The 13,311-nt window shown below is 39.7% G+C and overlaps 4 protein-coding genes across 5 annotated transcripts; 3 read left to right on the top strand and 1 right to left on the bottom strand.

The window, feature by feature from the left end:
• Nucleotides 1-116: 116 nt before the first annotated feature.
• On the bottom strand, nt 117-3,920 carry frj (farjavit). Its single transcript, XM_064681924.1, has 6 exons — nt 3,607-3,920; nt 3,404-3,530; nt 3,150-3,342; nt 2,012-2,163; nt 1,576-1,952; nt 117-1,343 (listed from the first exon to the last, which is right to left on the bottom strand). The coding sequence occupies exons 1-6, from the start codon at nt 3,816-3,818 to the stop codon at nt 935-937; spliced, it is 1,470 nt and encodes a 489-aa protein (XP_064537994.1). The 5' UTR covers nt 3,819-3,920; the 3' UTR covers nt 117-934.
• Nucleotides 3,921-6,170: 2,250 nt separating this feature from the next.
• On the top strand, nt 6,171-7,710 carry LOC135428118 (phospholipase A1). The gene is made up of 2 exons (XM_064681936.1): nt 6,171-6,373; nt 6,437-7,710. Exons 1-2 carry the CDS (start codon nt 6,325-6,327, stop codon nt 7,546-7,548), a joined length of 1,161 nt encoding a protein of 386 aa, XP_064538006.1. The 5' UTR covers nt 6,171-6,324; the 3' UTR covers nt 7,549-7,710.
• A 1,990-nt stretch (nt 7,711-9,700) lies between these two features.
• LOC135428153 (uncharacterized) lies at nt 9,701-10,396 on the top strand. Its single transcript, XM_064681975.1, has 2 exons — nt 9,701-10,070; nt 10,141-10,396. Exons 1-2 carry the CDS (start codon nt 9,817-9,819, stop codon nt 10,262-10,264), a joined length of 378 nt encoding a protein of 125 aa, XP_064538045.1. The 5' UTR covers nt 9,701-9,816; the 3' UTR covers nt 10,265-10,396.
• Nucleotides 10,397-11,213: 817 nt separating this feature from the next.
• Nucleotides 11,214-12,608, top strand: LOC135428141 (uncharacterized). Of its 2 annotated transcripts, XR_010436213.1 has the most exons (6): nt 11,214-11,403; nt 11,474-11,706; nt 11,775-11,830; nt 11,884-12,050; nt 12,193-12,278; nt 12,357-12,608. XR_010436213.1 is itself a non-coding variant. In XM_064681962.1 (4 exons), the coding sequence occupies exons 1-4, from the start codon at nt 11,329-11,331 to the stop codon at nt 11,925-11,927; spliced, it is 408 nt and encodes a 135-aa protein (XP_064538032.1). In that variant the 5' UTR covers nt 11,214-11,328; the 3' UTR covers nt 11,928-12,154. The 2 variants fall into 2 exon arrangements, 1 of the variants encoding a protein (XP_064538032.1); XM_064681962.1 differs by lacking the exons at nt 12,193-12,278; nt 12,357-12,608 and having other exon boundaries at nt 11,884-12,154.
• Nucleotides 12,609-13,311: the final 703 nt, after the last annotated feature.

Consider the following 13,311-nt stretch of genomic DNA (forward strand, 5'->3'; position numbering starts at 1 on the left):
TTTATAATATTTGCTTGTATTATTCATATCTATATACATCTCGAATTTTTCCTTGTTTTTCAAACTGCATAGCTCAATCAATCTCAATACCAGCATTTTGTATAAAACTTTAGAAATCTTTGTTAAATATTTTAATGATGTTTAAGTTTGAAAGTAAATAAAATAAACTATAGTCTGGTAAGCTTGTATTTTAATTTTAATATATTGTTTTCAAAAATAAAGCCGCAATATCTGAGAAACTTTTTCAACACTTGCTTTTCTTTTGTTTTCGGAATATAGCAGCTGATATATTTTGCAGTTGTTTTTTTTTTAATTTTTTATAATATATATTCCATTTGGTAGATAATATTTAGATTAAATTTTAGAAAACTATATAACCATTTAAAGCTTCAATAAGTTCAATTGAATATTTGTATAATTCAGGGAAAAATTTGTTTGGACTGTCAAAGAATAATTAACCTTACAGCCAAACGTGTGTATAAATTATAAATTTTTATATTCTTAGCCACTCCATTTGTTTTTTCCAATTAAATTCGTTAACATATTTTATTAAATCATAAGAAGAAACTATATATTGGTACGTTTGATTCATATACCTCATCTCATTGTCCTGATCAAGAATGTTTGTACATGTTTAATGGAGATGTAACTCATTTTGTGTACATTTATAAGGGTATAGATTTTGTATGACAAATTTGGAGCTACAATATTTAATATATTTATTTATATTAAATTATGAAGCTGCTACGGTTTAACTTTAGTGTTTTTGTCAAGAATTTGAACAATATAAAAAGTTCGTAATATATCTTATGGTGTACATATATATAAGAATTTGACTAACAATCTACAACATCTATGTATAAATGGAACACGGAAAGTTGCAGTATTTAACTATTTAATAATTGTGTTCGTGCTGCATATTTGAATTATGTTCTTACTGCGCTTTTTGTTTGGATGTGCTTGGCTCTTCAGAAGGAGCAATGGAGTCCGCAGCGCGTTTTGCTTTGCGTTCGGCCGTCTTCTTGAGCTTTGTGAGGTACAGACCCAAGACTACCAGAAGCGCCCAAGTGATATAGCCAATGTGATAGACGGAGCTGTAGAAGCGCCAAATGCTGTCGAACGAGGACAGCAAAAAGGCGGTGCCCAGGTAGCTGAAGGCGAACCACTTGGATATCCAGAATATGACATCAATTACGGTGCGGCGCAGGCCGACAGCATCCTTGCGCACAAGCTTATGCCACATGTCTTCCAGGGGAACGTAAAATGGTGCGCCCATGATGCAGAAGTAGTGTCCCGGCCGGAAGCCATGCCAATACGCCGAGCACAGAAACGTGGCGCCCGTTCTAAAAGTGAAAATAATGTTTAGTAAAAGAATATAAGTTGAGAAACTCCTTAAATACGATACTTTGAATACCTTTCTAGCCTGGGCAAGTATCCATTAAAATAATTACAACATCAAGACGATAAAACTAACAACTATGCTTGCACAAAGCTCAATTAAACCAACTAAACTTTAGCTAGTATTATTGAGCTACAGGGCAACAGCACACATGTAGATTGTTTATGCACACTCACCTATATTTTCTGATGGGAAACAGTTTGTAGACATTCACCGCCAGCCAATATTGAACGCACACGTTCCAGTGCTTCATGCCCTCGCGGAAAGTCCAGCAGCGCTCCACTTCGAGGACGCGTGTGTTCACGATTGTTGTAAAATTGTAGCTACGCTTCTCGGCATCTCGTTTCATGTGCTGATAACGCTTGCGCGGACCCTCTCCATTGGTGACATCTGCCTCATCGGGATACGCACCAAATCCTGCCATTGTGCAGACGCACTCGCTCAATGTCAGGCCTGTGTAGATGCGTGCGCGGAAAATGAAGAATGTAGGCCACACATATAAAAGGCGGTAGAGAACCGATCGATCGTTGTAGAACTCATCGCTAAGCGCGTACTGAAATTAATAGAATGTCAACTTTCGTTCATTAATATTTAATTGTCTCATGTACTTACGTCCAGTGGCCAAATGTAGTTGGTCAGCAGATATAGACTGCAGTAGAAGACAGCCGACTTGAGCAGCTCAATGGTTGCCTCTGCGCAGGGCGCATGATCCTTAAATGGCATCTCGAAGTAGTCACGATATGTACGATAGCGATAATATGGGCCTGAAAGATACAAAATTAGTTATACATTTGCATTTAGGCAAATCCAAAGAGAGTGTTAAATACATACATAATTATGTGTTTTTTATCGAAAATAAATAATTAATCTTCTTTTAATCATTTCGTTAAACTCTTCACTTAATTGCTTGTAAAGTCTTAAATGGGAATTAAACCAGTTTTTGACTTTCAGATCTTCTATTTCTTTCAAGTTGCTTCAGCTTTTTATAAGTAAACTCTTAAAACAAAATATATCAAATTAAAGTAGCCAAAAATTAATGATTTAAAGCAAAAATGTAGTTAACAAATATAAAAAGGTTTACAAAATATATAAAAGGAAAGCAAAAGGTAATGGTAAAAATAGTTTACAAAAAATCTAGAGAAATGGATATAAATTAAACAAGAGTTTTACTATTTATACAATTAAACCTAAATAAGCAAATATTATTCGTAGATTAACTAAATAGTTTTATCAATTTACGATAAAGACTTATTATAATTAAGTTCTAAATGAAATTCTGCAATATTCGTTTATAAATAGAAAGACATGCTGACAGTGCGTATAGATAAGACGTGTAAGTGCATGTACAGTGATTATTCGCATCTATAGATAACCAGCCATAAAATGTTTACTATTTGTGGGTTCAGCTTTAGTTCAGACAACTGAATAAATGGACTTTGGCACCGGCTGCAAATCGTACAGCAACAAGCAATTCAAGGTGAAGGCATAGATTGCATACATGTAAGGCTACAAGCATAAGCACAAACGCATGCAATGGCAACTACAGTGAAAACTCTATTAACGGACAGCGCCATTAGACATAGGATATTCTTTTTTACATTTCAGCTTTTGTTTGACATTTCTTTTAAGCACTATACTTTAGCGGAACAAAAACTGGAATTGTGGATGTCCACCCAAGCGAGCTTTTACTGTGCCTCGACTTTATAATTAGATAAAGACATGAATATATGCATAGCATTTGTAAACTGACCTGTGAGAATGCCAACGTAATTGAAGCTATAGTGCACAATCTCTGTGGCACTCAAATTCTGCAAGTCTATATCGTAGTCCGTAATCTCGATGCTGGGCTCGCTGTTGACATCTCGCTGCTCATTGTTGTCCTGTTCGTCGCGTGCTTTTAAACGCTTCCAGGCTGCGTTTTTCTCAAACGCAATGCCAGACACCTAAGTGAAGAGTTCAGAAAAGGCCGGTCAAGGCGAAGCCAATTATAGTTATGCAACTAACCTTCAGGGTAAGCAACATTTGTATCATGTTGGTATGGCCGGGCACCGCTGGCAGGCCAAAGAGGTACGCAAGCCGGAAAAAAACCAGATAGCCAAACATGACGACAAATGTGACCAAGTGACATTTGCTGGAAATATGTTTATGGATAAATTGAAATTGAATATCAAAAAGAAAACACACACACGCACAGACACTCCACTTACCTGGGATGCACCAGGAGCACACTGGCCGTGCCCAGTGCGGCGGAGATGGCACAGTGCAGGCTGTGGAAGCCCGAGACGACAACAACAACAATAATGCCCAGCGTTGAGCAAATGCATTTGCGCTGCGACTCATCGCGGATTTTCTTCACGTAACTTCCGGCGCCAATGCAGGCCAGCAGGCATATTACGTAGATGACGTCGTCAAGACTCATTCTATTGATTTGTTGTAACCGCGATGTGCGGCTATCTTTACGGAAGGCAATTGGTATTTACAATTGTGCTTGTTCTTTGTTATTGATAACATGGAAGCCATAAGAATAACTATCGATATATTTGCAGCGTATCGATTAGCTATGGTGCTGCCACTTTTACCATATATTGCCACACTGACAAAAAATTATTGCAGACGACTCAAAGCTGATTAATACGTAACACATGACACAAGCCCGTTACTTTTTGCGAGCTTATTTTACTTTATAAAATAAATCATTGAAAGATATTATCGAAAACCAACATTACTCGAATTATAAGTTTGAAGGAAAGTTATTATAACGAAAAGGTTGGCGACCGGATCCCAGTTTATTTAATGTGAATCAAACCAGCAAGAACAGAAAAATCATGAGAAAAATATATAAGTTGTTAATTAACATACAATAAAATATTCTATTATAAGTGAGATGAAGATTCAAATTAAAGCTTTCGTTTATGGACCGTATCACTTGTGATTTCATTATATAACTTCCATAAGACAAAAGAAGCAAAATAATGTATATCTATAATCTCTATATATAAAATTGTTTGGTAAATCTGGCAACATTATTCTTAGTCAAAATTCATGTAAAAATTGTACCCTCAAATATCCTAGATGCCAAATGCTAAATTGATGAAGCACACGAGCTTTACTTACATTTGTGAGAATCGCTTAAAAGGGCAACATCAAAAATACCTATTTTTTTGATTTGCAGAGCAGCGGCAATATATAGAAAGATATAATTATTTGCAAATGCATACATATACACACACAAAAAAACATACATACTTACATACATACATACATACATACGTAATTACATACATACATACATACATACATACATACATACATACATACATACATATGTACATACATACATACATACATACATACATACATACATACATACATACATACATACATACATACATACATACATACATACATACATACATACATACATACCCACATACATTCCTACATACATACCTACATACATACATACATACATACCTACATACATACCTACATACATACCTACATACATACCTACATACATACCTACATACCACATACCACAAACCCACATACATTCCTACATACATACCTACATACATACATACATACATACCTACATACATACCTACATACATACCTATGTACATACATACCTACATACATACCTACATACATACTTACAAACTCACGCCTCCTCCTTGGTGCTCCTCCTCCTGCTCCTCCGGCTCCTCAGCTTCCAGCGTTGAAGCCGCCTGCGCCAACTTTATAGGTGAAGCCTGCAAGCCTTACTTAAATGTTTGAGAATCGAGGAGGAGGGCAGCTTTAATAAATTTGCCGCGCAACAAGACAAATTGGTCTGCTATTGGTATAGAAGATGACTTATATGCATACATACATACATATATACGCACATACATGCATACACACACGCCACACATACTCACACACATTCACACACACATATATACATACATAATTACATACAGACATTCAGACACATTTATTTATGCATTCATCCCTTCATTCATTCCTTCGTTTATACATGCATGCATATAACATATATACACATGCATACATTCATACATACATACATACATACACATACACATACATTCATACATACATACATACGTACATACATACATACATACATATGTACATAGATATATTAAAAATCATGTAGAAATGGTTTCCCACAGCCATAACTCGGTCAAATCTCATCAGATTTTAACGAGATTTGGCTCTTAGTTCATGGTTTGGTCTCTAGATCAATTTGGCATCTAAATCTGGCAACATTATTCTTGTATATAATAATATAGTAATGACAAATATCAATTTAAAAAAAAAACAATGTAGACTTTATGACGATTGCACCGATGAGTCTTATTGTTTAATTGATATTCCTGATAAAAATGGCAACTATTGACATTCTGCTAATTATTAACATTTCCAATTGACCCATAGCACCTATGTCATTTAGTTTATAAGGTGAAAAATAACATGATTCAAATCTGCAATTAAAAACGCCCCAAACGAATTAAAGAAATTCCCAAACGTCATCGAGTCGCAGTCATAAAAGTTCAAACACTCGATGTGTATTAATATATACCATATATAGTATATATAGAACCGGTAATGCAATTAGAGATCAGCTGCAATGGGAGAGTTGCTTAGCTGGGAAACGCGTGCCGCCTGCTGCCGTGGGCAATGCCAATTCGATTGAGCGTAGATCGCCAGATGAAAGCTCCAGAGGCGTTGGCAGCTGATCTTTGTCTGGCAATTGGATTGCAAAGGGGGTGCAAGGTCTTGGCGCTACGCCGCTGGCTCCCTGATCAGATTGAGACTCTGATTAGTTGGCGTATATATAACAAGCGTGTGAGCTGAACGTGCCCAGTGGAGTCTAATAGACGCTTCGTGTAGATCTTTTAGAGCTGATCCGAGACAAAATGTGGTTTCAAATAGTTGCCGTAGTCCTGCTAATGGGCACAGCGCATGGTAAGTAGAAGCTTAACCGAGGGGAGTGGGACACAAATCGTAAGAAAACCTGTTCCTTTGCAGCCCAGAGCAACCATATCGATGAGGGCTATGAGGCGGAGATGGGCGAGTTTATGGACCTGCTGCCAGATCCTGACGAGGTGGACATTGGCATACGCGGCGACTTTGAAGAGGAGCAGCCCGACGATCTGCAGTCCACGCTGGAGGCGGATGAGTACGAGGGCGCCGAGCATTGTGTGTGGAACAAGTGCGACAACGATCTGAGCGAGTCACGTGGCATTGGCAGCTTTCTGGACTTGTCGTTCCTGAAGAAGATTGCCGGAAATCTGAATCCCTTTGGCACCACACGCCATCGCATGCTCTTTTATTTGTTCAAGCGCGAGTTTCCCGAGTGCGGACGCGAGCTGGATTTCCAAAACGAGCAGAAGTGGCGCCATGCCGGCTTCAATAGATCGCTGCCCACCCGTCTCATCATTCACGGCTGGATGAGCCAGTCGCGCGGCTCCTTCAACCGGGACGTGAAGAACGCCTATTTGAGGCACGGCGACTATAATGTGATCGTTGCCGACTGGAGCGCCAGTTCCGCCAACATCAACTACTTCTCCGTGGTTCAACTAATCGAGGAGTTCGGTGCCCAGCTGGCGCAGTTCACACGTGATCTGCATCGCCAGTTCCAGGCCAGCTACGATGACATGTACCTGGTCGGGCATTCGCTGGGCGCCCAAATAGCCGGCGCCGCGGGCAAACGCCTCAAGCCCGAGCAGTACAATACGATCTTCGCTCTGGATCCGGCTGGTCCGAAATTTCGCCATCGCAGTGCCCAGTTCCGCATCGATCCCAGCGATGCCAAGTATGTGGAGTCCATGCACACCAGCGGCAACTTTGGCTTCCTGAAGCCCACGGGCAGCGCCACCTTCTATCCGAACTATGGACTCCGTCAACGCAACTGCTTCTACTTGGGCTGCTCGCACATACGCGCCTATCAGATGTTCGCCGAGTCCATCAACTCCCCGACTGGCTTCTGGGGCACGCCCTGCAAGCGGGAGAGGCGCAAGTGGCAGTGTGACCAGAGCCAGCGACAAGCGCACCGAATGGGCGGCGAACCATCCGTGCCCAAGACTGGCATCTATTACGTGAAGACCTCCTCCAGCGATCCATTCGCTCTGGGCAGATAATGCCCACGACTTTGTGACTATGTTGATCAAATATCATATTAACTGCCAATCCTAGACAAATCTAGATTTATCAAAGCCCAAAGAGAGTTAACAAAAGTTGTAGCAAAGATTATAATATTACAGTTCCAGCTCAATCTCAAGTTCAATCTTAAGTGCAATTTTAGATATACTTTTAGGTCAATATTATATAAATACTGTTTATTAATAAAAAAATATTTTATAATATAATATAATTTCTGTTTATTAATAATATATTATAAAATATATTGTTATATATAATATATAATATTGTATTTTTTTGAGTATATCAGCAACTGAAGACTTCTATAGAAGCAATATGATATAATAGTCGTGTGAAAATTTAAACTCGCCAAAAATTTGAAAGAATTATTTTATTTTTATTTTCGATAAATTGCAACTAAATTAATAGCTGCAAATATTGTTTTGGCCTTAATGAATATTAGAAATGAATTTGTATATTGTGATTCTGCTCGAGATGTTTTCGACAGCAATACATTTTTATCGTATATTTTCAATTCGTCAGATTTAATTTAAGGGAACGAGATATTTTTATAATTTTAGTTATATTAGTTATCCGGCCAGCTACAGTCAGTTATTTATACAGTGTATAATTATTATTATGCGCAGATAAAAACATACTTCTAAAATGTAAAAAAAATATAAACCACTACTTATTCTCAAATATTTTGTTACCTCCAGAAATAGAGTTAAAAGATATAATGGTCTGATGTTGATAAGAATTTGAATAGTGTAGTGTAGGAAAACTAACTAAGTTTAGGTATATATTTATATATCATTGATAAGCAAACGAGTTTTTCATACAAGAAACCTACTTTTGGGCCGATCGTTCCTATGGCTGCTACTTATAGTGTATATATAATAGTACGATCCGGCCGGTTCCGACATACATTTTTTCTGCAACAGAAAGATGGACCTATGTAAAGTTTTAAGATGATAGCTTTATAGCTCTATAACTAGTTCGCACAGAAACAGATGGCGGACAGACGGATAGAATGACATGGCTTTAATAACTAGGTTGCTGATGTTGATCTAGAATATTTATAAGTACTTTATAGGCTCGGAGATGCCTCCTTCTATGCGCTACACATTTTATGTCAAAATTATAATACTCCCCACAAGGGTATAATGAATCAAAATAATATCGTTAATGTATCCATCCTTGAGCTACAATTGTAATTAACTCACTATTTGAACTTTCTCAATCTTCCAACTTTTGCGACTAAAAATGTTTATTAGTAAAACCAAGCTAAAGATGGATAATTAACTACCTATTATTATAATAAATATATTATTTTAATATATGGCCTGCATCTTTGCGCCTGCGCGTCCAACAAGGAGTTCTTACAGAATCGAATGGAGAGTTTTGCTAATAATATTACAGCAAAGAATTAAGGTGTCTAAATACCTGAATATTTTTTCTATCGAAATTTAATTAAAGACATAAACTTGCGCAGCTCGCTGGCGTCCCGGGGCCAAGGAGCCAGCTCTGCATCTAAGCGCAATGCAAATTTGGTCCGTGCAATTCAATCTTTGGATCTGTGAAATATGCGACTCGTGCACGGCGCTAATTGCAGCAGATAAATACGCCGTGGAGCCATAATTACGACAGACAGATTACGAGCCGCACTTAATTGTCGAGCGTAAGGAGTGTGGCCCGTATCTCTCAGAGGCTGCGCTCGTGTAATCCTCCCCAAGGAGCTGCTCGATTTTAATTATTCGCCGACTACTGCAGCTCCTCCTGCATATTCATTGGCTCCGCGAGAGGGGGGGGGGGGGGAAGGCGGGGGAGCGGGTTGGCGTTTTGATTTCCATTATGGCGATTTTAGAGGCATTTTCTTTTTGTCGGCTGAAAAACTTTGCTTGGCTCTGCGGCTGCTGCGATAAGCCGCCGTCCGAATGGGTTAAGAAATTGGCCAAGCTACTTGGGTCCAGCCAAGGGAAATGGACTCATAAATCTGCGATGGCTGGGCACAGCTTCCAAAATGTTGAGAACTTTGTTTTCGATTTTAACAGATTTTTACAGATTTTTTCTGGGATCAAGCTATCCATGAGCTCGATTCAAATGTGGCCTGTGCCGGCTACAGTCGGACATATGTTTATTTACAAATAACTTTTCGGACAGTAAAGGTATCCAAAAAAAAATTTGTATAGGACTTTTTACGGCTTTTCAAAATTTTTCGATAAATTTATCGTGTGAAAAAACGTAAAAAAAAAAAAATTTTAAGCATGGATTACGGCCAAGGTAACGGAAATGGTCAATATCAATCTATGGAAGGCTTCGGTATGTCCTCGCCCGACGGCCAGCCACCAGAGATGGGTCAGGACTACCTTCAGCCGCGTGGTTATGGCGGTGGACTGCAGTCCTATGACGACTCGAGGAACTGTCAGAGCGGATCGGCTTCCTTCGGAGGTCCCGGCTACCGCAGCCCACTGCGATATACAAAAGTCTTGAGAGAAATGAACTCGCGCAACGGACTCTAGTAAGTGCATCCAGTCCAAAGTTAATATGGAATGCCCTGCTCTTAACCCCCCCTCCCTCCCACCAAACAGCTCGCCAACGGATCAACGTTCGGGCAGAGGAAATGGCGACTATTATAGCTCGTTGCCCGGTATTGGTGGTGCCGAGGGCCAAATGTACGGTCAGTCCCGTCAAGGCGGCAACCCTTATTACTAGTCGCAATTTATTTATATTTATATCTATATATACATATATTTGAGTGCGCACCCGTTTGCTGGCTTGGAACTAATTGTTATCTTATAATTTCATCCTTTCGGTTACTTATGAAATAAATGCCCAGTTAACACACGTTTCTTGTATTACTGCCATCCAAATCTAGCCATCGATAGTTCTTAGAATTATTGTGCTACATACCATATCAGTGAATCAGTAAATTAATGGGAATCCTCCACGACGTAATACTACTTTACAATCGTTGAATCGGATACAATCTGGAGGTATGCCACATTTATTTTAAATGTTGTATTGTTTCATAGGATATTTCTACCATTATGCAAAAAGAAACTTGGAACTAGAAAACAAACAATTTCTATTTTGAATTGCCAGTAAATATATATGAAATCTTCATTCTAGCCGACCTTGCAATGCACTTAGTACGTGTTGCAAATATTTACAATGCACAGCGTTGCCACTTTGTTGAAAAACTTCGCGCTGTCGACTTTTGCAGTGCACTAAAAAACGTTGGTATGAATTGGGTATAACCGACTATGCTATGCACTGTTCAGAGACAGATTAATATAAATGTCTGCAATTTGTGGAAGTGGGCGTGGCCTGGATACGCTAGCCATTATGAAGCGGGAGATCTACTCTTTTTCTATATGAACAAAGCATAAAGAAACGACAACAATTGACTGGTTCAAACTTTAGCGACAATTGAGTCTTACCCTATGCCAGATGTGATGCTATTTTCATATGTTTTTGATCTAAAATTATTGTTAAAGCCGCCTCGAGGTCTGGCCCAAACTAAAATTTCGAAAGTTCGCCAAGCAACCAAGATTATTTATATAGTTAAAGGATTTTTTTCGTTTTTTTTTTTAACTCAGTCAAGTTGGCTTTTCTTTAAGTTTTAGGTAAATTGTTTTGCAGCATGTATAAAATTTCAGTATTCATTCAGAGCTTGTAACTCAAATACTATCTTTAATTCGACCTAAAAATTTACTATATTTTGGCATAGGTTATTTTTTCCTAATCCTGGTTTAGTTTAAAATTTTATAAAAATTATGGATTACTTTGAGAATGCACAAATTGGTGGTTATCGGATCGATATGCCATTTCCCCAACTATTTTATCCCGAGGTATGCCGAGTATGCCGCATCTCCCACGGATTTCAATTTCAATGATTCCATTTCGCTGCCTGCCCCACAGATGAACGGCACTAATAAGAGCTACGATCAGGCAGGTGCTCCGCATATGAGTGGCCAACAATTCCAAAGCGAATATTACGACGGCGGCTGCAAGCCGGACCTTGGCCATTCACGGTATGGATGCAATGAGGATTACCCACCCCGGCATTCCGTGACCAACAGCTCGTTCGAATATCGTAGCATGAGCCGTAATAATCGCAGAGCCCGGGAAATGTTGGCCCGCAATGGTTTATAGTAAGTAATTAGCTGGAATATCGATTATATATCCTATTTCGACTAATTTATGATTCTCCCACCCACAGTACACCCAATGATAGATGTAATAAGCAGCAGCCTGAGTATCCTCAATTTGCGGATGGTATGTGCTTAAAATTCACAAAATATAAATATAAATATGAAGCCATATTTCAGATTCTATTGGACAGTCGGTCACGGTCAACTCGTATTGGCAATAATGGTGATGTCTCGAACTCCATTCTTTATTATATAAGTTATTTTCGTAGTAAAAGTTCGTTTTCGGTCATATAATGAATGCCAGGACGGACGTTCGTCTTTCAAAAATTCCTTAACAGAATAATGTACGAAACCTTGTGAACAGTTCTACATTTGTTTTATGCATTCCACATACTTACGCCAAAATTGTAACAAATTATATACTTCCCGCTATTTCTATTCAAAAGAATTTGTTTTTATTTACCGATTTACCGTTTCCACCCGCAGATGTGGAAAATTGGTGGAAGGACGTTGCAAAACCTCAGATTGGATAGTTTATCAATTCTAGCGCCTCATTGGCCGGGAAAAATCGGGTAATGCCTGCTAGAATTAGTGATTAGCGCTAGGAGATAATTTTTTGTTTGCTTTAAATCAAACGAGTCCTTCTGCAGGGATAAATGTGAAGCTCGCTGCGGGGGTCGGGGGATGCTGCTGTAGGGTAATTAACGTGTGTTTTATGGGCATTTGCCACAGCATAGAAACACACGCAGTCCGAATTGTATTCGCACCGGCTCCCGCTCCCACACTGCGGCTGCATGCAGACCGAACCCGGGATGGAGCTCAAGGCGCCCAAACCAAACAGAATGCAATGAAGGATTAAAATAAGAAAGATGTGCAAATAAAATATTTTACAAACGGACAAAGAGGACAACTTTGCAGGCGGTAGGCAACGTGACGGGATGGGGGGTGGCTGGGTCTAGGCTATGGTTGGGGTTGGGTCTGCTGACGGTCCGAAATGCGAATGGAACATGTCGATGGGGCCGAGCGACGCCTGTGCAAACAATGGCAGCCGGACTTGGCCTCGGACCCACCAACTCCGACTCCCGACTCCGACTCCCGACTCCGGCTCCGTGTGTAGCTAGGCACTGCATGGAGCATTGTCAAAATAAATCAATCGGTTTTATGTTGTTTCTGGAATTTTTGTTTGCTGTTTTGTTACTTTGTCGTCGTCGTCGACGTCAGGAAGCGGCTGCCAGCGCCGGTGTGGCAAGAAGGGGGGGGGGGGGGGCCAAGGGATGCAACTGGCTGCCAGCAGCGCCAGCAGCGCCAGCTTGCGGTGGCATAAATCAGTTGCCCGTTGGACGCATTTATGAAAGGATAAACCACACACACACACACACCCACATAGAGCGCAGCTCATAAAAATGCATAAGTTGAAAATGTAAATAAAAATACAAATTTTGTGTAGCAAAAACCTGAACCCCCCCGCCAGCCCCAATGGGTACACTCACTGATCTGGTTACCCATTTTTGATTTATCTCGAAGGGAATTAAGATGTCTCAGAAGTTGCAGCGGGCAACATTAAAACGCCAGTCAGGAGCAGGCAGGAGTAGACAGGATTGCTAC

Source organism: Drosophila montana, unplaced genomic scaffold (genome assembly GCF_035044405.1).
Source record: "Drosophila montana isolate Dmon_TW-CO22-7 unplaced genomic scaffold, ASM3504440v1 contig_1408_1, whole genome shotgun sequence".
NCBI lineage: Eukaryota > Metazoa > Arthropoda > Insecta > Diptera > Drosophilidae > Drosophila > Drosophila montana.

Coding starts and splice junctions, on each gene's coding strand:
- frj (XM_064681924.1), bottom strand. CDS start 3,818: ATGAGTCTTGACGACGTCATCTACGTAATATGCCTGCTGGCCTGCATT. Junction 3,531..3,606: donor GTGCTCCTGGTGCATCCCAG/GTAAGTGGAGTG, acceptor ACATATTTCCAG/CAAATGTCACTTGGTCACAT. Junction 2,164..3,149: donor TTACGTTGGCATTCTCACAG/GTCAGTTTACAA, acceptor TGTATCTTTCAG/GCCCATATTATCGCTATCGT.
- LOC135428118 (XM_064681936.1), top strand. CDS start 6,325: ATGTGGTTTCAAATAGTTGCCGTAGTCCTGCTAATGGGCACAGCGCAT. Junction 6,374..6,436: donor GCTAATGGGCACAGCGCATG/GTAAGTAGAAGC, acceptor GTTCCTTTGCAG/CCCAGAGCAACCATATCGAT.
- LOC135428153 (XM_064681975.1), top strand. CDS start 9,817: ATGGATTACGGCCAAGGTAACGGAAATGGTCAATATCAATCTATGGAA. Junction 10,071..10,140: donor AACTCGCGCAACGGACTCTA/GTAAGTGCATCC, acceptor CCCACCAAACAG/CTCGCCAACGGATCAACGTT.
- LOC135428141 (XM_064681962.1), top strand. CDS start 11,329: ATGGATTACTTTGAGAATGCACAAATTGGTGGTTATCGGATCGATATG. Junction 11,404..11,473: donor CCCAACTATTTTATCCCGAG/GTATGCCGAGTA, acceptor CCTGCCCCACAG/ATGAACGGCACTAATAAGAG. Junction 11,831..11,883: donor GTATCCTCAATTTGCGGATG/GTATGTGCTTAA, acceptor GCCATATTTCAG/ATTCTATTGGACAGTCGGTC.